The sequence below is a fragment of the Plectropomus leopardus genome, chromosome 19 (genome assembly GCF_026936395.1).
Source record: "Plectropomus leopardus strain MGB_pleo_1.0 chromosome 19, ASM2693639v1, whole genome shotgun sequence".
NCBI classification, from domain to species: Eukaryota; Metazoa; Chordata; class Actinopteri; order Perciformes; family Serranidae; genus Plectropomus; species Plectropomus leopardus.
In genome coordinates this window covers 19,708,032-19,729,587 of record NC_142194.1, presented here as the reverse complement: position 1 = coordinate 19,729,587, position 21,556 = coordinate 19,708,032, and the positions used below count along the sequence as shown (strand labels likewise).

The 21,556-nt window shown below is 39.7% G+C and overlaps 4 protein-coding genes across 6 annotated transcripts in view; 2 read left to right on the top strand and 2 right to left on the bottom strand.

Annotated features, from left to right (window-relative positions):
* Nucleotides 1-143: 143 nt before the first annotated feature.
* tepsin (TEPSIN adaptor related protein complex 4 accessory protein) lies at nucleotides 144-9,703 on the top strand. Of its 3 annotated transcripts, none has more exons than XM_088070525.1 (13): nucleotides 144-273; nucleotides 1,194-1,266; nucleotides 2,141-2,232; nucleotides 2,392-2,485; nucleotides 2,593-2,660; nucleotides 3,492-3,573; nucleotides 4,857-4,928; nucleotides 5,034-5,222; nucleotides 6,329-6,515; nucleotides 7,367-7,498; nucleotides 7,609-7,687; nucleotides 7,781-7,915; nucleotides 8,022-9,703. In XM_088070525.1, exons 1-13 carry the CDS (start codon nucleotides 235-237, stop codon nucleotides 8,667-8,669), a joined length of 1,890 nt encoding a protein of 629 aa, XP_087926651.1. In that variant the 5' UTR covers nucleotides 144-234; the 3' UTR covers nucleotides 8,670-9,703. The 3 variants fall into 3 exon arrangements, with proteins under 3 accessions (XP_087926651.1, XP_042363816.2, XP_087926649.1); XM_042507882.2 differs by having other exon boundaries at nucleotides 5,031-5,222; nucleotides 7,385-7,498; XM_088070523.1 differs by having other exon boundaries at nucleotides 5,031-5,222.
* A 661-nt stretch (nucleotides 9,704-10,364) lies between these two features.
* On the bottom strand, nucleotides 10,365-13,796 carry LOC121958827 (protein VCF1). Its single transcript, XM_042507967.2, has 3 exons — nucleotides 13,103-13,796; nucleotides 12,027-12,132; nucleotides 10,365-11,723 (listed from the first exon to the last, which is right to left on the bottom strand). The coding sequence occupies exons 1-3, from the start codon at nucleotides 13,117-13,119 to the stop codon at nucleotides 11,466-11,468; spliced, it is 381 nt and encodes a 126-aa protein (XP_042363901.1). The 5' UTR covers nucleotides 13,120-13,796; the 3' UTR covers nucleotides 10,365-11,465.
* Nucleotides 13,756-19,482, top strand: amz2 (archaelysin family metallopeptidase 2). The gene is made up of 7 exons (XM_088070530.1): nucleotides 13,756-13,884; nucleotides 14,506-14,794; nucleotides 15,099-15,272; nucleotides 16,447-16,575; nucleotides 16,835-16,998; nucleotides 17,157-17,333; nucleotides 18,809-19,482. Exons 1-7 carry the CDS (start codon nucleotides 13,882-13,884, stop codon nucleotides 18,971-18,973), a joined length of 1,101 nt encoding a protein of 366 aa, XP_087926656.1. The 5' UTR covers nucleotides 13,756-13,881; the 3' UTR covers nucleotides 18,974-19,482.
* The window catches only part of LOC121958726 (monocarboxylate transporter 7-like), an 8,832-nt gene continuing 6,638 nt past the window's right edge, over nucleotides 19,363-21,556 (bottom strand). Inside the window, exon 6 of the mRNA XM_042507830.2 lies at nucleotides 19,363-21,104. Within this exon, the coding sequence (XP_042363764.2) occupies nucleotides 20,827-21,104 (278 nt within the window). The 3' untranslated portion in view covers nucleotides 19,363-20,826. The remainder of the gene's footprint in view (nucleotides 21,105-21,556) is intronic.

The following is a 21,556-nucleotide window of genomic DNA, read 5'->3' as shown; positions in this document are numbered from 1 at the left end:
TAGGAAGGATATTCTGGAATCTGATTCGCTCATCGCTCTGTCAATCACAGCGTCAGCGCTTGCTTCCCTGACGACGATTCGCTGATTTGCAAATTTAGGCGTGACCAAAAACGCCAATAGAAATGAGGATTGCTTCTTGCTGTTCCGTGATTGGCTAGCTGTCAGCTCGAGCCCCGCCTTCCCCTCGTAGCCCTCGGAGGAAGATGAGTAACCCGCAGCCAGGACTGCTAAATCATGGCAACATTTATGGAGCGACTGGCTTTTCTTCAGAAAGTAAGTGCTGTTTACAGTCATTACTAGTTGCGAAAACCAGTAACAGCTGAACGAAGCATGTCGAACATAACATACGGTAACGTGTCTATTTGAAGTTAAGTTGTGCCATCATTAGCTTGCTAGTAGCCTGTTAGCTAACAGCAAGAAGAAACATTTGGTGACAGCATTTAATGTCATTTTCCTGTTAACATGCCAGCTTGTTCCGTTCAAGTCTTAAAGAAAAAGACAGAAATACAGCGCTGTCATAACTGCCTGTTTGGCCAAATCTAACCTGGTACTCAGACTCTGGTGTTATGCCAAGTTTGTATCTATGTCAATGTCTGTTACATCGTTAATCACTATGTAAAGTACACAAGTTGAGTTTTAATCAAATGTTTTGCGGAGTGTGCAATATTCATGGCATATAGCAGTATCCCTGACTGACAGTTTTGGATGTTTTATTTAGAATCACTTTTTTTTTTAACCATCATGTTGTTGTTGTTGTTTTTCTTTAATTCTTTATTTTTCTGGGCAGCATTTTATGGTACAGAACATACAGTTCAATTTCCCCTGCTGTGCGGACTTTTTTTTTTTTAAATTACCATGATGTTTCTTAAGTCAAAGCTAAAAACGTTCCCTCTTTTACACTGCCCACTTCACCCACTAATGACTGCAAACATATTGGATTTTAAATTATTTTACATTAGATTTTTTTTTAATCTTCGCATCTCACTTTTGCTATTTTTAATGGTGATTTTTATTGTAAAATTTTAAAATAATTTAGTAATTGATTTGAACTTTTAACGTCTTATATCTGTACTCTTTAATCATAAATCTGTATCCTTTATTATGTTTTTATATTTGTAAAGCACTTTGAATTGCCCTGTTGTATTAAATGTGCCATACAAATAAAGCTGCCTTGCCTGGCCTAACATCTGTAGGTCCCGACTCTGATGAAGGCTACAGCAGATGATGAAAACCCCTGTCCTGGATACCTTTTCCAAGAGATTGGAAGTATCCTTTGTCAGATTCTGTTGTGGTTCTGCTATGCAAATACAAGGAATAACTGCTGAATGGTTAAATTTTCTTCTTAAGTATGAAAAAGGTCACATTTTTTATCATATTGTAAACTTATTAAGAGAAAATGTATAGCTGTGAATATATAGTTCAAAGGGTTAAAAGTGCTCAAGGATATGTCATAAAGCAAAGCTCTGTGACAAAAATCTCCCATTTAATATAAAGCATGCATGTTCAAAGTCTGGCCTGGGGGTCAGTTGCAGCCCTCAAACCACATTCGATGTTTGTTCATAAACAGACAGTAAACAAGCAATCTTACTTACTTACCAGCAGACATTTCCTGCTAGGTGGCAGACACGGCCACAGCGAAGAGGTGAACAAAGAAACAGCTGTGTGTCTAATTATTTGAGACTCTTTTTTAATAACCCATTTGCTGCGAGAAGCAGTTGGCCCCCAGGCATTTTTCATCTAATCTGGCCCCCATTCAAATAAGTCTGGAGACACCCCGATAAAGAAAAGTTTTCAAATTGAAAGCATCATTTCAAATCATATTTTTTGTTTTCCAGCAACCCTAAAGTGATGGAAAATCTTGAGTTAAAAAACATGGATTGGAATCCATTAATTGGTTTTGAATACAAAAGCAGGTCAGGATTTAAAGTTTATTAATCTGAGCAGGAGTTGATAATAAAAAAAGCACATGGGTAATTTCCACGCAAGACTGACTGACATAAACATGCCAGCAGAGATATGTTCTTCACAGTTACCTTATTATCCTCTGGTATTCTAGCCAGGGAAGAATCACATCGCCCAGATCAGACATAGAGTCGATTATGCTGTGGTGGTAATATCCTTAACCATCACCACACTGTAGAAATCTCCCATGAGTCTTCAGGTTGTGGTCAATGTTTGTTGGAGTACCTTCTGGAAAGACTGCAGGTGGAGTCTTGTCACGTCAAACTCAAGGTGAAAACAGTCTTTTTACTCACATTACTGTCTGTAAAATAACCTGTCAAAAGATCTGTGTCATGTCACCATAATTTATAAAGTTAAAATGTTGGTTATTTTCTCCTATTTCCTTCATGAAAGTAACTCGAGGTTCTGTTTATGCTTCTGATGTTTTAGGTGCTGAAAATCTTTGTCCATCTTTGTGGTCATGGCTCAAATCATTTCCTCACAGAACTCAGAAGGAATTCCACCTTCATCCAGCAAGCGTCAGGTTGGACGTTGATCACTTGAGCTTTTAGCTCCATTTAGCTCTCATCACACTGTGGCCACTCTGTTGACGGTATACTCATTTGCATACTTTCATGTTTTGCTTTAAAGTTTACAGTGGGCCTCCTGATCCTATCCATGGCACAGCATTGTACCAGAAAGTGAGAAACACAGCACAGGTGAGACACAGCTGTTGTTGGTGACGAGTACTGAAAAAAAAAAGTATTTTTGCTAGAACTGTCACTTTATTCACAGAGCACTATGTTCCTCTGCTTACTTATTGCCGCGTAGCGCTTCTAATGGTCTTTAAAGCGGTTTTCAATCATGGAAATTATGGCTCATAAATTGCGGTCAAACTGTCATAACAGGCAGCAGTGTTGGAAATTAGTTCCAACCACAAGCCAAATGCTGGTAAAATATTAAAGTGGCTGTTAGATTGGCTTCACTCAACAGCCAAAGATACAATGGTAGACAAAAATGTTAATTTCCAACCCCGATAGGCAGCGCTGATCAAATGTGGAACAAGATTCTGTCAGTGCATGTGCTATCTCTCACCTCACCTCACCTCATTTTTAGAAACGTGCTGTATTTTAGTGTACTGTTTAGCTGTGAAATGAGAGGGTTGGTCTGGCAGGTGGGTGGTGCTTGGTACGTCAACTGTATCCAACATTGCAGCCTGGTCATAAATGTTCTCATTTTACAGCAAAGTACACTAAAATATCTCTCTGAAAGTATTTAAAGCAAGAAATAGGCAATGCAGTAAAAGGGTTTCGATTCATATTTGAACAGCGCTGCCCAGTTTGACCACAGTTCACGAGCAGGGATTGACATGATTGACAGTAGTGTTAGATGCGGTATAGATTATGCAGAAATGGTCCTTCAGACCATAGACACAACAAATATGACAAAAAAAGCTCATTTTATGAAGGTTATCAACTATTCCTTTAATGATCAATCATACATCTGTGACTGGTATGCAGACACCCAATTTTATTTTTTTCTATTTGCAGGAAGTGGCCAGGTTGCTTTTCACAGATACAATTTCCACCAAAAGCGGCGTCTCCCCGCTCAGCCTCGCACCCCCAACAATGGGTGAGTATAAACAAATGCTTAATTTAGTAGTACTTTCCATACTCCACGCACTTCATATAACCCTTTGAAACCTGAGCAATTTGGTTTGATTTCTTTCAAAATCAAAGCAACTTGGCAAGAAATGTCCCACAAATTGTAAAAGGTTACAAGAAAATGACCTGAAAACTAGTTATTTTATTTTTTTCAGGTCATTTCTTGTTTGTTTTTTACTTTCATCTTTTGCTTATTTTCAGGTCATTTTCTTGGAAATTTTAAATAATTTCTGCCTAATTTTTTGGTACACGTCTTGTGAAGCTGCCCATTGGATTCTCTCCATATTTTTGAAAGAAATCGGGTTTCAAAAGGTTAATTACACTGTCAAAAAGGTTTTACAAAACCTGTAAATATCTTATACTTCAGTGTTTTATTGAAACAAGGGGTTGACATGTAGAGCAAATAGAAAAAGACAAAATTTTATTTATTTATTTTTTTGTACAGACTTAGCAGAACCTTAACCATTAACCTCATTCAGTCTAACCCCATCCCATTCAACAGACCTCTTTCATGTGTAGCAAGTGACCAGTGGAATTATGAAATAGTAGAAATGTATAGTAAAAATAGGAAAATGACAGAAAATTAAATCAAATATAATAATCCCAGATAGATCATTAGTAAAGGTAGTGCCTAGCAATAAGAATAAGCAGAAATAGTGAAAAAAAAAAATAAAAATGAAAAAAAAAAAGTAGTCGCTGATGTCAAGGGTATCAGGCCTGACTATTGAAGAGTAAATATCGTAAAGGCCCTGTACACTCTCACAGGTGTTTTCACTTAATCTGGTTAATTAGACTTCAGCTCAGATTGAAGTTGTGCTTAACTACAGTGAGAGCTATGTGAGGGCCTGATGCAATCCAGAGGAGAGGGCTAATCAGGCACAAGTGAAAACACCCGTGCAGATGAACCAGGGGTGTGTGTACCTTTTAATATTAAAGAATAAGAATTCAAAAGGTTGCTATAAAAGCATCTATCTGCTGTTAATCTAAATGACCACCTGAATGCTTTAAACCATTAAAAGGGACAGGAGATTTGTTGATAAGAGTTTCATCAGATATGGAGCTGAATCAGTCAAACTTGTCGGAACTCATTCTTACTGTTATATGTAATAATACCGTCCATCATCTGAAATATTAGCAAGAGCACGAGTGTCTCTAAGGAGCTTGAATGGTTTAAATCAGCTACAGAAGGTTCTTTGTATTTTGTGAACTAAAGCTTTGAGTACAATAGGTCTCCTGTGTTTGTCTGTCCAGGTATGGGCTCAGCGACTTCCCACAGGTCGGGAATGCAGGGCTTTGGCTACAGTCCAGGGAAACAGGGGGCAGGTGAGTGACACACCACCGCACACACTGACTGCACACAAATCCAGTCAAGCTTATCTGCTGTGTAAGTTTCTGTACCTTTATGTCTGTACCTGTGACTCCCAGCAGGCAGTGACTCGCTGCTGGATAAGATCCAGAAAGCTGCAGAGGTTGTGGCCAGCGCTGTCCTTCCCCCAACTGAACACCAGGGCATCCGTCTCCATGACAACCATTACCGGGCCGTGGTTGCGCCGTCAGCTCCCATAGAGGTTGCCGTGCCCGCGTGTGCCTATAACCTACCTGCTCGCACACAGAAAGGTGAGACATTGTCGGTGTAATGTGGTTCCCATCTGGTGGGTAGCGGGCCTATTCTGAATGGACCTTAAGTGACTCACGATCATTTCAGTTTTGTTCTAAACGCATTTTATTTTGAAGGACAGTGAATTTCTGATGAATAGCTTTTATTTTGAAGTGCCGTTTACTGCTGTAGAGTAAGATTATTGTTTTTTTTGGGGTTTTTTTACAGCAACAATTTAATAACCCTGATCTTGGTATCATTTGGCCTACTAACATACTGTACTTTTACAACTTTTATCTGTTTTTCTTTTTGTGTGTGTTTTATTTGATTTAAAAGGAATAGATGACAGTTCATTATACAATTATTACTATCCAATACCCACTTAAGCCTACCCTCAACAACCACCCTCTACCATATATATATATAATTATATATATCTATCATATATATAATTATAGAAAATGATAATAGTAATGATTAGAATAATTTAACACTTATGTATAAGAGACAAAATAAACACATTAAAGAAAAAAATGTAAATAATACAAAGGAAGAAAAAAAAACAGTTTTCAAAGATTGGATCATAAGGATGTGTGCCAAATTACATTACAATCATGGTGGAGATCTAAACAAGAACAAACATGACCACAAACGGCAAATACATTATAACACACATCATATTGCACCTAAAGCTGCCCTTCTTGCCATAAAATCTGGTTGCTATATTTTAAAAAAGTCCTTCAACTGGTTTTGAGGTAATAATATGCACTTTTTTGGTTGTAGTTTCTAACCCTTAAGTTTGCACTTTGTTATATGTTATTTTTTCATTGTGTTCTAAGCCCATGTGTTGTTAACATTTTGTAAAAATAAAATTGAAAGGTGGAAATGTATCATATGAATGGACCTTGAGCTAACGACATAAGTCTGGTTCCTGTAGCTGGACCAGTCTGAAACCACTGGTGTAATGGACACGTGGGCTCAGGTTTCTAAATAGAAGGAGAATATTTTTGCAGATGCGGTGTATGAATCATTGATCTGCTCACTATGTAACAGCATCAAGATTTATGCAGTTCTGATTAAAAATATTCATTTGACACCTGGGTTCTACTGTGTGTCTTCACCACAGCATCGACCCGGCGGTGCCCAGGACAGGTAGGAGGCGGGTGGGAAGAAACCGACAGCGGCAACAGCTCCTCTCACAACTCCTCTCAGGATATCGCGGCTAACAGCAGGGCCTCTGTGGGCAGCAAGTCGGCTGGTACTGGGAGCCAATCGGGGGCCAGCAGAGAGAGCAGTGGGGACCTATCTGAACGGTGAGTTGCAAAGTCGTCTTGTTAAACACACAGTTTGGTCACATTTTAGAGCTGTGACATTAACATAAAATGAGATAAGATAATCCTTTTCAGCCCACAGCTGGGAAATTGTCTGGGACTGTCTAGTGTCCTCCACATTATTGTCATTTTTGCCTCACATACTGACTTTGTTTACATGCACAAAATATTATGTTCTTTATCCCTGTTACGAAAAGGACAATATTTCTACTTAGCTGTTTCCATGGCTAATGTAAATGAACATTCAGCTAATATTTCTGTTTACATGCAGCCCTTGATACTGTGATCAACATGTCCTAATGTGTCATTTAGTCCTTCAGAAAATATAAAAATGGAACGGCTGTCGCTTATGCCATTTTGTGGCTTTGCATCAAAATAGGATTTTTAAAAAAGTTTTTCTTCTCACTTGTTCGACCTTGTGAGCGCAACTTCCCATTTTCATTTCTTTAACCGACTTGAAAAGATATTTGCAGATATCCAAAAACCTATTGATAACCAAGTCTTTCATAATGTCTAAAAAAATCGCATTTCTCCTTCCCACCAGAAATGTGGGCTTTTCTTTTGGACATGTACAACAGCCTTGCAAACTTTTGGCAAGTTGGTTTGTGCATCCATGACATTGCACATAGCTAAGCAGGTAAAAACCGGTGTTGCAAACTGTGGTAAAAAACCCAACACACATATTCCGAATGTGCTGTATTTATTTTTTTAAAGAATGCTTCTAAAACCCCAAAAAAACACGTTCAGAAAAAAAAGGTTTAAATGACGTGTCAAAATCAGATAAGTGTCATATTTGGAATAATAGTGGGATATGTGTGTGCATGTAAACGTAGTCACTGTCTGGTCTCCAGGGTGGAAGCCTTGCAGCTGGGGGACTGCGGCCAGGAGATGGCGCTAATTAACAGACTGACTGAAGGATCCAGAGTCTTTCTGTCCAGAGAGGAGAGCCAACACTTCATCAAAGAGTCAGTGCATCTCAAATCAAACTTAAAATACTTCTGATTCTCCCTATATCAACTGTTTTATTTGCCTACTTTTTGTAAATGTCCCTCTTTCTGTCTGTTCATCCTGTCAGGTGCTCCACTCTCAACTGTGAGGTCGTGCTGGAGTTGCTCTCAAGCAAGCTTCAAGATCCCTCAAACACTGTTAAGATGGTAACAACTGATATGATTCACGGAAGATCCAGGTTTTCCTCATATTTTATTATAAACCTAACATACATATTTTGTTTTCCTCCAATCCTGCAGCGGGCACTGTGTGCTGAATCATGCCTCATGACCTCTGACCTCCTCTCTCTGGAACAAATGTTTGGAGCTACACACAAAAGGCTCCACCAGCTGAGTGAGGGACCTCCAGGACCCGTGGCCAACAAAGCCACCAAGGTACGAGAGACATAAAGAGAAAGCGACACATGGTTGACGGCTGATAGGACAGAACTAGAAAATACTCAAAAACTAGTGGGTTTTTTTTCTTATCTCTGCTTACCAGATCCTGCGACAGTTTGAGGCTTTGATGGGTGGATCTGTGCACACTCTGAGGCGGGATACAGCGAACAGCAGCCATGTGGCAACAACTAATCAGCTTCCAACATCTACATACTCAGACACTTTACTACCAACCCACTCTGCTGACACCACTAACAATTATCAAGCTGACATCTCACCCACAGGTGCCACCCAAACACCAAATCACCCATCTTCACCTTTTAGTGCGGCCATGGCCCAGAGAGACTCCTCATGGGAGCCGATGAATGACGGTAACGAGGAAAAACTTTCTGCAGCTCAGCAAGAGTTAGTGCCAAACCAGTTGGAGCCAGTCAGGACTGCCGAGTTAAAATCTGTCGCTGAAGAATCAGAGCTCCCAACGGATAGAAGCTGTTCTCCTCCAGCCGAGCCCCCGAGTGAGCCGCCCTGTCTGAGCAGACTGTCCCTGTTCAGCGGTATGGAGCTGGTGACTAAGGGCAGGCCCCTGTGTAAGAGAGACACGTCCCAGACAGAGATGGACACGACGGGTGACGGCGGGCGAAGGGAGAATCTCACTGTGCATAAAACTGGTGATGATACTCCTTTATTTTGCAATTCAGTCGCATCTGATAGCAGCCAACCAGTATCGGCCTTCTCATTTCTCAACTTTTGACCATGGACCAACTTTTTACAGCTGGAGCTGTCTCGGTTTAGCCAATGATGTCATCACGTATTAGAAATCTATTTAATTTTATAAACCAAGATCAGATCTGTAAGCTTATGAGAATATAGTCGGCAGATTCACTTTTTTGTTTTGGATTTTCTGTTCTTATTTATACGGTGCCTCCTTTAAAATTGTATTTGAGCAGCAGATTGGGTGAAGAGACGAGAGATTTTGGATGCATAGTAACTGTAGTCCTTTAGAGTGCAATCTGAAGTCAGCATGAGAAACAACCTCAACTGTCCTATACAGGAGGACTGGTGTCGAAGCTATGTTACTGTTTGTTGGCTAATTCCTCAATAGTATTTAGAAAGAATGGTTGTCTTGAATTACAGGTTTTTATTGACAGTTGCTTTATCTCAGGATTCCTTTTAATGAACTGAACTGTTATGCCTCTGCAGCACGCCCGAAACCTCTGAGGGAGAATCCCTCTGTTTGTAATTTGCACTACAATTGCTTTCCTTATGGACTCATAAACCTACAGAAGAGAGTTGTCTTCCATATCTTTTTTTGGTACTAAGCTAGTATGTCAGTGTGATGAGTTTTAGTTTACAATTTATTTATCATGTCTGCCCTGTATTGATTAATCATACCAGTGAGAGTGGTGGTAGAGTGCATGTATATGATTAGACTAGTTTAGAGAACTAATGGATGAATAACTTTTGAGATATTCTGTGCGCATTACTGTCTGCCGTCAGCATAATGCAAAATCAGCAATTTCATGGGTGGTTGCTCCTGTAACCAAATAAATTGGTTGCTTTACCATCTCACCATTGTTTTTCAGTTGCATACTATCCTGTGGTGTTGAGGACTGTGGAATGTGGTACACACTCCACGCCAAAATGGTGATCCAGCCTACCGACTGGTACGTACAATGAACGCCACTGATGTATTTTGTTTGAGTGAACACAAGCTATGCTGCTGCATAATGCTGAGGAACAATAAAACCTGCTGTATTTCTGTTACAGCAATAACTACTACAGAAATGAGTCTTGTTAAAATGTATTTAAAGGTACAGTGTGTAGAATTTATTTGCATCTAGCAGCGAGGTTGCAGAACTGAAACTTCTTCTGTGTGGCAAACCATGCAGGTGAACTATGTTGAACAATGCATAAACACAAAAATGGGAATGGCTCTATCTATAGCCAGTGTTTCGTTTGTCCATTTTGGGCTACTGTTAAACAGCTCAGCAGACTCTGTGAGAGACAACTCACTCTGTGTGTAGATATAAACAGCTCATTCTAAGGTAGCAAAAAAAAACAAGTTCTGATCATTTCAAGTGACTAGAAACTAATGAAAACATAGCTATGAATATAATGTAAAGGGTTCCCACACATTTTTACCAACAGATTTTCAAAAATTTTTTCAAAAACCTTTCAGAAGCTGGGTCAACATTAGTTTTGTTGACCCCTTCTGCAACTGCTATAATCTAACTGGGACCTGTTTCATTTCTTTTGAAAACGCAGGAAAAGGGCAATGAGCAACTTGGCAAGAAATGTCCCGAAAACTGCAAAAAAAAGAAGTAAAAGGTGACAAAAGAAAAAAGAAAATTAACTGTACACACCTGTATACACCATTTCTGCCAACAGATGCCCCTAAATCCTACACTCTGTACCTTAAGATGGTATCAGTGACATGATGCAGATATCACTTTCAGAAACGTTTTATTTCAATGTCAAATGATTTCGGAAAATTACATAAAATATGAATCACTTTCACATCTCTCATCTTATTCGCAACACAGTGTACTGGTCATATTAAACCATACATTAAAAAAATAACAAGTATGGCTGACAGGCGTTTATGACGCATCCACACTCATGATGTGTAAAATGTTAAACACATGGTTACAAACAGATTTAGAGAGCTTTTTCTTGTGGCTGTTTTTTTTGAGACGCACTGAGCTGAGCATTACACGGCCCGAGCCACAGACTCCAGTGCCTACTCTCACAGCTCTATAATTAGCCAGGGTCTAATCTGAGATTGGATTTTGGTTGGTGAGGCGCATGAGGAATCTCTGTTCTATTACCTTGAACCCACTGACGTGCCACACCAAAACACAGATTTCTTTAGATAGTAAACGTAACTGCAAATACACTATAATTTAACTCTGTGACTTTGGTTAGAGAAAACAAAGAAGGCCTAAAAATTTGATTTAACTGGATTGTTTAATAATGCTCCTTGGGAGTGAATCCATTGGCCCTCATGAACTTCCTTTGTGAATGGGATCGCAACAGTTCCCATTTCACAGATACAAGCATGTGACCGACTTCCCCAGTCGAGAGTTAACAGAATGAGGAGTTATTGAGTAAAGTGCTTAGCTTTATTTAGTTTTGCAAGCACTTTGGATCATCACACGTTTCTTGATATTAGCACCAATGAAAATGTCCACGCATCGACGCACGCATGTAAAGAGAATGAAACCTCTTTATAAAGTGCACAGGGTGCGTGCAAACACACATACACACACACGCACACACACCCACATACACACACATCAATACTGCACAGAAAACCACAGTGGCTGGGCCATGGAAAGGCGGATGTGCTTATGGTCTTGACAAATGGTACATGGTGAGGTGGGGATGAGCCTTTGTGCCCAAAATCTGTAAACCTCCCCACACAACATCCCCTTCCCCCTGACCCCGAGTGTGTCGCTTGAGGCCTTCCAGGAAGAGCCGCTGTGCCAGTAGTGTCGGCACTGATGGGCCAGGGAATAAAGGTCAGGAGAGAGGTCAGGGGTCACGGTCATGTCGAGCCTGGACGCCCTCTGGTCTGCAGACTACTGAAATGCGCCTCCCTCAGGACTCTGTTGATGTAGTCGTAAGAGACACTGCTGCCATCGCCATGGAAACCGTGCTGCAAGGAGCTACTGGAGTCTTCGGGCTTTGGGCTGAGGGAGTACTGGGTGGTGCAGTTGTTCTGGCTGTGTATGCACGGCCTGGTGGTGGCCACTATTGCTCTCTCTGGACTACTGATCCCGTTACTGCTGTCGCTGCTGGAAGACTGTAAAAGCAGAGCAGAGACAGGCTGTGGATTGTAGCTTCACGTACTGATGCAGAAGCTGTAAATAAAACATTCTGTGCTTTTTCTGACAGTGGTGCATTGCATATGCAATGCAGCGTCACGTGTATTTATATGCATCATGCCAGGCTGCTTGCACTGTCTCTAAATGTCAACGGGCTTTACATTAGAAAGAGAATATATGACCTTGTCAGTAAACTTTCATCACACAATCAGATGAAATCTGGGTAAACTTACGTCTGAGTGATGGTCTTAAGATGAATGCAAAGTTCAATTCGGTCTCACCTCTGAATCCAAATCTGACACTAGCAGGCTGGGACCCCCTCCTGACCTCTTGGCCTGAGGACTCAGCTGTTGGTCCTCCTCACTGTCACAGCTACGGTGTCGTTTCCTGTGTGAAACAGAAATGGAAGGAACAGAGAGTGTTGTGAGTGCAAAGGACAGTAGAGCGAACATAAAAGTGTGAGTGTGACAGAAACGATGCAGGCAGGAGGAGCAAAGAGATGGGTGGAGAGAGGAAGACTATCAAAAAGAGAGAACATGAAGAGGAACCAAAAATAGCAACTCGTACTCAGGCAGTTACATGATCAGACATGTAGCACTCCCATTATGTGAATATACTGATTAACATACCTTCCCCGGGGTCTTTAAAGAGATAAAACATAAAGTGTAGATACTGCATTTTCAGCCTCAACTGTCTAGCTCTTGGTTTTTGATCACTGGTATATTTGAGCTATTTACAACGTTGCATTACATTAAACCGATTACACAATTATTAAATGTTAGATAAGACTTTAGTTATCCCTCACTTTGAAAATTCACATGTTACAGCAGCTAAAGAAGTCAGAAACAGAAAAAATGCAAAAAGTGATTTGAGTGCCAAAGATGAAAGATGAAATAAAAATATAAAATCTATATACACCTTTTACTTATCCAGATACTGTATGTTTATGATTGACAGATGCACCGGATAACTGAAATACACACATGGTGTGTAATATATAAAGATACATAGCCTATAAATATTATTGCACAGTAAGTTGTAAGATAATGCACAGTGGGAAATTGCAAGGCATGTGACATAGTATAAATATAACAAATATGTATATATATTTGGCGAATATTTATAATAATGGTGAAAAAGTGTATTTATATATATATATATATATATATATATATATATATATATATATATATATATCCCTATATATACTGTCATGTTGTATGTGTTAGGTGGTGTTGGAGAGATCTAGTTACAATGTTGCATTACAATGAAGTAATACAAAATAAAATGTAATACTGTATGTAATGATGAGCCTGTACTCATGGCGAAGATGTGTAAAAATGCTTTTTCTCGTTACCTGCTGTCGGTCAGCATTTCTGCAGTCTTGACGGATGTTTTTGGCAAAGAGACAGATTGACTCTCCTTGGATTCTCGGATTGAGATATCTTCTCTTAAAGCTTTGGCTATGTCACAGCTCCACGACCATTTTGTAGAAACTCAGTATGGCAAGCTCCCTCTCATGTCATCTGAAAGTCTCGGGTGTGTGATAGTGAGCGATCACCAGACGGCTACAGCACCGGTCGGAAGCCCTCAGCTATGGGTGAGTTCAGACCTGTCACTGCTTAAAGTCCAGTCCGCCCTGCCTACGCCTCGGTGGTTAACAAACCGCTGCTGAAAGCTAACCAGCTAACTATCAGGTGTTCTCGTTTACGCTGTGAAATCTCGGGGAGCTCCAGGCATGACAGCAAAGGGAGCAAGCTAGCCGGCTAGCTGCTACCTTTAACGTTATATCAGCTGCCTGTCAAGCTAACTACTTCGGCTAACTACTGCTGCACTATGCTAACTCAAAGTTCTTCCGCTTTCGTATTCCGTCCGTCCACTTGCCGTTAACAGCCGTTAACTGTTGCCTGTACTTGGCGACACTCCGACGCGAGAAATTCAATAAGCAAAGTTTAAACTACATTCATTTTTAATGTTGTCCAGAGCAGGATAACCGGCACCGTTAGCTGGTTCGGTGTGTCATAGCGGCGAGGCTTGTCGTGTTTTCTGGTCGTCAATGTTTCCAAAGTGAAGAGCTCCACCCCTGTGTTTACCTGACGTCATCAGAGCAAGGCGGAAACGGCTTCCGGTGTCAACATGGTGAACTGCCTCTCCGCATTGGAACACATTATCCTTTTTTTACCTAACGAATGAGTTAATTAAATTGTCGTAAAAAGAAGTATTTTGATAGTGTAGAGGACAGGCTACTGCGTTGCAGAACCAAAGTGTAGGCTAACGAATATATTTTTATACCCAGGTGCGTGTAGTTAAAGGTTTTTACGTTAATAATACCTTGTAGAACTTGTGTATAACCTCTTGTGCTGTATTTTATACACTATTACACATTTCCATACACTATTCAGGGTTTCATAGACAGTATTCTGTCAAATATTTTCTGCAAGTTAATTTTCAAACAATTTCCTTTGCTAGCAGGCTCTTATTTGGCTGCCACAGGTGGCTGGATATGCCAAGGCAAAATATGAGTGAGGGCAGCAACTGTTAAAAGATTGTAAACAGGCAATTATTTTTTTATACATATTGATAAATATTAACTGGCCCTGGTCTCTTGTCATTTTGCAAAAGTGGCCCCTGGGCAAAGCAACCTGAGTAACCCTGCCTTAGGGTGTCAGAAAATGATCTCTACGTGAAAGCAAAGCTATATTTAATATTTTACTGTGACTTCATCTGTAACCGTATTAATGCTGTATATCTCTGCTGCAGATGAAGGTGATCCGGCACTCAGCGGAGACGCTGCAAACAGCTTTGGTCTCCAATTGTCAGGACTTGGTGAAACTTTACAGCAAGTACACCAAAGAAGAAAGGCGTCTTCTGGAGGAAGGGTTCTACCCAGGGCAGCCTGGGTCCCTTTTCCAACTCATCACAGTTCACTCTGACTCAGACTGGATCTCCGCTCACCCTGAGGAGCCTCAAGACTTCGAGAGATTCTACAGAGACCCCTCCCGCAAGGTCCCCAGTGCATGCCACAATACTATTTATATTCAAACCATAGGTGAGTGTGTTTGTGTCATTCCTTGTGAGGTGTGTGGGAGTGTTTGTGATAATGTTCACAAAGCATTAGCAACATTAGCCTATTTCTCAATTCCAGTGTAATGACGCACATCCCGTTAAAATAAACATGTCATCAGAGTTCATGTGACTGAAAAATATCTACAGGAAACTACATTCACACTACATTTTAGTCTCAATGGATGAATGATGTATTCACAGTATGCTGTGCAGCAGTTTTTGGACTCCATGTGCAGCATGATACATCACCTGCTGCTTTAATTGTACACTATATATGTGTCTTGTAGGGTCCTTTGGGGAGGCGGGGGCCCAGACAGACCAGTATGTGGAGTGGCTCAGAGATTATTGCCAGGCCTTCTTCTATGGACTTTCTGTCAAGTTGCTGCCAGCGGTAACTGTGGCTGAAACAAGATGCTCTTTCAGGGTCAACAGTAACTCACACAACCTTCAGATCCTCACTGGTATGTTAGGGAGTCCATCACTCTTATCAAAAACTAGGGCATATTTTTGTTTCAATGTTGTGCAGCAAACATATGAACCAGACAGGTGGAGGTACAATCAGTGATCGCCAAACACTGAATTTCCTCCATTCTGGCAATTTTTGTAAACACAACCACTTACAGTGAACCAGCATGCCCACTCTATATTAAATTAAACACACATATTCAAAGATCTGTTTTTTTTTTTTTCAAAACAGTTTAAATCATGTACTGAGCTAAAAATCAACTATTACTTAATAGTATCCAAAAGTTGTTTCAAATGAAAGAAAGTTTCCATTATTTGTTAGGAGTTTAAATGTACAATAAACTGTTAGTGAGGACTAATGCAAAATAACATTGTATCACAGTCAAAGGGGTTAATTTATGAAACAGCTTTAGTGTGGAATTGAAAACATGCAGAACATTTAACAAATTTAATTATTGGAGGAATATGAGATGGTAGAACCGAGAGGGAAACAGTCAAAATAAGACAGGATATAAGAGGTAGGATGCTTTTGATAGTGTGACTTTGTTCACCATATTGATGTGTTTTCTTTGTTTTTTAGTGTGTGTGTGTGTGTGTGTGTGTGTGTATGTGTGTGTGTTTGTTCAAATTGATCTGTTCTTGTTTTGTCTTCATTCTTGTTTGATTTGATGGAGGTGTATATGGTGAATATTGGTGCAGAAATTGGGAATATTTGTCTTTATCATTAAGTTTTTTTGCCAACATTGAAATAAAGGGGGTAGGATTAGATTAGTATTCTTTCTACTCCTTTGCAGACATTTTGCTGAATATGTCCGATGGGCATTTTGGTGTGTTTTATTTTTTATTTTTTAACTTCTATTTTATTTTATTCTCCCATCTCATTTGGCATGTTTGACTGACTTTGTGCCTTTTCTGCGTAAATATACGGTATAAATGTCTTTAATTTAGTCAGAGTTAAAGTCCTCAAATACTTTCATGTTTTTATTGGGGGGATGGAAAGAGCCACATGTTCTAAATATCCAAAGATCTACGTTTATGCCAATACCTGTTGTTTTCTTTTTTTTTGATCATGCTCCATGTAAAAATCCAAGAGGATGAGGTGCAAAGTACAGTGATCCCCAGCTGTGTATGATTTATTTTGCTTTATTATTGTTTTCTCGTGAAATGTAGGCGACCTGCTCCGGTTCCTGGGGAACAGGAAACCAAAAGATGCTTTTTGTATCGTCGGCATCACAATGATAGACCTCTATCCCAAAGACTCCTGGAACTTTGTCTTTGGACAGGCTTCCCTCAGTATGGGTGAGATAGTACTCCTGTGCACTATAACATACTTTAAATCTGCTGTTAAAATAGCCTAATAGGAGTGCTACATTAAAAAATAGTAAAGAAACACTGCTAGATAGTTGAGGAATATTTTGTCAAAGTGAATCACAGAAGTTTAGAATGATCAGTAGTGTGGTTGAGCTGCCACTAGATGGTGCCAATGTGACATACATACAGTCCAGGAGTGATTGTTTTTGTTACCCTCATCATAACTGTCTCTCTACCCTGCTTGCAGGAATGGGTGTTTTCAGCTTTGCCAGGTATGATGACAACTTCTACAGCAGAAGTTATGCTGGGAGGCTGAAGAAAAAGCTTCAGCCAAAGCAGGGGGACTACTCTGTGTTTGACAGATATTATACTCCCCCCATCACCAGCACCCTGCTGCTTCGATCCTGCAAGGTATCTCACAGACCCACTCCACCACTCACTCAATTTTGGTACTATGAACCTTCGAGTGGTTCTGCCAAAGGTCGCACAGCCCTTACCTTAAATCAATACTGCTGATAAGAACACTCAATACTCCTGAATGGTTGCTGATGTAATATTTTTCTTTGCAGACAATGACCCATGAGATCGGCCATATGTTTGGAATAAAGCATTGCCAGTGGCTGACCTGTGTCATGCAGGGCTCCAACCACCTCGACGAGTCTGATCGTAGGCCGCTGGATTTCTGTCCCGTCTGCCTTCGTAAGCTACAGAGCGCTATGGGCTTCAAAATAGCTGAAAGATACAAGGTAAAATAATAATAGTCAGTCAGTCAGTCATTTTCTGTAACCGCTTGTCCTCGTAAGGGTCGCGGGGGGGCTGGAGCCAATCCCAGCTGTCATTGGGCGGAAGGCGGGGTACACCCTGGACAGTTCGCCAGACTATCGCAGGGCAAAATAATAATAGTTTTAAAAAATATATAATAGAAAATAAATTATGATGATAAACCCAAATGAATCATTTGGATTTCTTTTTACAGTGGACACTTGCCGACAGTTTAGTGCTGCTCTGGTGTTAAAATAAAAACAGCATAATTTCATCCTAGTTAAGACAGCACTATCATGACTTTTATTCAGAATGACAGGATGAAATTAAAAATCCTAAAAATTCAATTTTAGATATTTTAAAGACCAGGGGTCAGCAACCTTTACAATCAAATGAGCCATTTTTGACAAAAAATGTTTTTTAAAAACCTGTCTGGGGCCGCAAAACATATTTGAGCCTTAAAGTTAATGTAACACAGCCTATAAAGTCTAAATAAGTCTATCAACATTATTTGTCTAAATAAGTATTTATTAATATGTTTAATAACAATGTGGCTACTCTACAGTGGGCTATTCATGATTATTTGGTACTTTAACTTTCTAGAGTTGGCAGTTAAAGCAAAGAAATCTTTTTACACACTGTCAAAGCCAACGTCAATGAGTTTTGGCAAAATTTTAGTAGAAAAGGCGCCAGGCCATAGATGTATGACACAAAGTTTAGTCAAGTTTAATTTAATTATTCAGTGGGTTTTCTAAAAGTGGACAATATAAGTATTTATTTTGACCTAGAACAGAAAAATAAATAAATAAATATGATCATTTCCATCTTTTTTTTTTGGTGCTAAAACCACTGGAAGCCACTAGCGCGGGGCTAAAGAGCCGCATGTGGCTCCAGAGCCACAGGCTGCCTACCCCTGGTACAGAGCATGTATGTATAAAAATATAAAAAGATGAAAATGCATGCATGTTTAATTTTGATAGAATGCTCCCTGTAATCTTGACGTCATGTGTGGTGTAGTTGAGCAGAGAGCTAAACTTTAAACTAGCTTTAAACTGGATTATATTTCCTGTCATTTGCATCAGAATAAAGTCACTATGCCTACAGCTCACCAGTGGCTCTTTTGACATTCAGAAGAAATACCACTACACTGTATTGCTTTTTGCAGCATGTGCTGCGGTTTATACAGAAGCTTCTGGTTGTTCTGAATCACCAAATTTGGTCAAATCTAAAGCAAATGCTAGACGACCCATACATACAAATTGAAAATAACTTAGAGCTGCTCTTGAATGTTACAAAAAATGTCTCAAGACTTGAAGCAATTTATACACATCTTTCCTGTGTCCTTTTGACCAAGGTCCAATTCATTGGATTACAGATTAACGCACAGACAACATCGGATGCATTTAAATTCTTTCTTTGGAAAACTTCCTTTAAGTGAATGTTTATCTGTGGTCAACAGGCCTTACTGCAGTGGATAGAGGAGGATCAGAGTCAAACAACCAGACCAGAGGAGGCCTCTGCCTGTCGTTCTGTGCTCCACTTTCACAAACCCACGGAAGCTTTCCAGACATCCAGACTGTGGCTCCGCAGGTGCGTGGACATACTGGGAAATGGTGTAGTATAGTACCTAACCATAAATCTGGATAAATTCTGGGAATAAATGCAATAGCTCTGGCTTATTCAAGGTTACCATGCTAAAATATGTACGTAATGTTTCTGCTGCTGTTTGCAAAACAGTCTTTATTATGTTTATGGCTGTTACGCCCCATTTGAAAATGACCACAGGGCCCTCTTGAGATGCTATCAGGTACATATTAATGTACTTATTTATGAATTTTATAGATTAATGTGATGTAGATTTTTATAGATCTACATTAAAGATGCAATGTGTACGTACATATTTTTCAGCATGAAAGCATATCAAAACCTTTACCATAATTTGCCCTGAATTACATGACAAATGCAAGAGCAGTTGAACAAGTTACTGTACATACAAAACATAACCTTTAAACATTGTTGAGTGATTCAAATCACTTTATTGTGATTGAACACGTTTTCATTACAAAAATAGATCAAATCTGACACGTCACATAACACTTCATTACATCAAATAAAACATGTTTAATTACACAATCTCCTGAGTTTTATGTATTTTCTATCACACGTTACAGAATCTGTGCAAATTATTCTCGCAGCTACATTTGCGTCACAGTTTTCTGGCACTTGTTATGGTATTAAACCGGCAGGTAATTAGTTCATCAAGTATCAGTGTTACATCTTGCTTCTGGAATATCTCAAACTGAGGCACCTTCATTAAGGCTGCGTGGTCTATTTTTAACACGTCCATACTTTCCAGCTATATCTCATAAGATTGTTAAAGGACCAGCGTGTATGATTTAGTGGCATCTAGCAGCGAAGGACCCAAGGGACCCGAGACCCTACCCGGGACCGATAGGGGCTTGGCTCCACATTTCATAATGATCAATCAGATCCAGATCAAGATTTATTCTATTACCCCGAGTCCTGGGTCTATTTATCAATATGTATAACATCCAAATGAATGCGAGACGACCCGTGATCAGTGCTAATCACCAGAGAAACACAGAAGCACTGTGAATGTAGCTTATGCGATGATTAGGCTGATTTAGGATAAGATTACAAGCTCTAAAGTAAGATGAAAAAAAAGGTTAAGCTGCAGCACCAGGAATTTGGATGTGAAGCAGAGGAAAGGCGGATAGTGAGGATGACAATATTCAAAGTTAATTTTTATGAAGCCTATTGATTCTTTTGATTGGTTGACACTTACGGACTAAAGGAATATAAGTGATTGAGGAATGGACACATATTCTGACTTTATGACCTTCATGACATTTCTGTATGGCTGTTTCAGGCTGCTTAAAACCATCATAAACTCGCATCACAACAGCAACAACAAAATAAGCTGTGATAGAATAAAATTAAATAGAGACCTAAAATAATATGAAACATTATATACAGTAAGAAAGACCTTTGCTAGGTGCTTATAATTGACCTGAATCTCAGGTCTATCTGCTGGACATGCACCAGGTCTGGTCAAGAATACACTTATAAAGATATCGTTATAAATATTACATTCCAGTTTTGCCAACAGTTCCCGCTACATCCTACACACTGGTCCTTTAAAGCAACATTACATCTAAGGCTTTACTCACTTAAAGCTACTTTAATTGTATACACTTTTTTAATTTAGTGTTAACTCTGGAAAAATACTGTTTGGTACATTAGATATGTAAGGCACAACTGCTACATACATATTGTAATGTAAAAGGCCTAAAGATTGCTGTCAGAGCCCAGATCTACAACGGCAGATCATAAACACTTTTGGTCCTTCTCTTCATTGTATTCGTGTCACTTCAGCACTTGCCAGCTGTAGTCTTTAGAAAGCAGTTTACCCTCATATGGCTTGACCGTTTATCGCCCTTATCCTTTCTTGTCAGCTCAAGCAAAGCGTATAACCTCCTGGACGTCTCTTGTGGCCGCTGTCTGGCCGTCCACTTCAGAGCAATTCTGAGGACTTTCAGTTGTACTGTACTTCACTGTACTTTGTTCCTCTGAGGCCATTTCCCTTTCTTCAGGGTGTTTTGAGTCCCTTCTCCTACAGAGTAATCCTCTCTTAGCAGGTTTTACTAAACCCAGGAACAGGGCACTAAGTCCCATGCCGACTGCACAGGAATAGAAGGCTGATCCATAGTTCTGAGTCACATCCACCAGCACACCTGGAGACAGAGGAAGAGACAGCATTAATAGAAGCTCTCAACAAATGAGTTGTCATGATGGGAACAACTCCACTTTTGGCAACAGTCATATATTTTTAAGGAGCTGAGAAAATAACCCCAATGATATCATGGTGATGTCATCAGGGTTACTTTATTTACTACCATTTTTACATAAAGCACTACATTACAAATAGAAGGTGTGAACTTTACTAGACATTTACTGAGCTCTCAATTTGCATTATGGGAAATGTAGGATCCAGTGTGGAAATCTCAGCCCCTGTTGCACCAATTTTGACCACTTTTTTTTAATGTCTCTTGCAAGTCCCTAAACTTTATAGAGATGCAGTACTAAAAAAAATTGAGTGGCCCTTTAAAGCAGACAAAAGCTATTTCACTTTAAAGCCTTATAAAAAGATAATACATCTGACAATACTGATTATTAGGTATGCACA

Bases quoted from the DNA above. Each gene is read 5' to 3' on its own strand.
- tepsin (XM_088070523.1), top strand. From the start codon at position 235: ATGGCAACATTTATGGAGCGACTGGCTTTTCTTCAGAAA. The intron at 4,929-5,030 runs GTGAGTGACACA...TGTGACTCCCAG, and splicing joins TCCAGGGAAACAGGGGGCAG to CAGGCAGTGACTCGCTGCTG. The intron at 5,223-6,328 runs GTGAGACATTGT...TCTTCACCACAG, and splicing joins ACCTGCTCGCACACAGAAAG to CATCGACCCGGCGGTGCCCA.
- LOC121958827 (XM_042507967.2), bottom strand. The intron at 11,724-12,026 runs GTGAGACCGAAT...CTGCTTTTACAG, and splicing joins TGTCAGATTTGGATTCAGAG to TCTTCCAGCAGCGACAGCAG.
- amz2 (XM_088070530.1), top strand. The intron at 14,795-15,098 runs GTGAGTGTGTTT...TGTGTCTTGTAG, and splicing joins TATTTATATTCAAACCATAG to GGTCCTTTGGGGAGGCGGGG. The intron at 16,576-16,834 runs GTGAGATAGTAC...CCCTGCTTGCAG, and splicing joins ACAGGCTTCCCTCAGTATGG to GAATGGGTGTTTTCAGCTTT.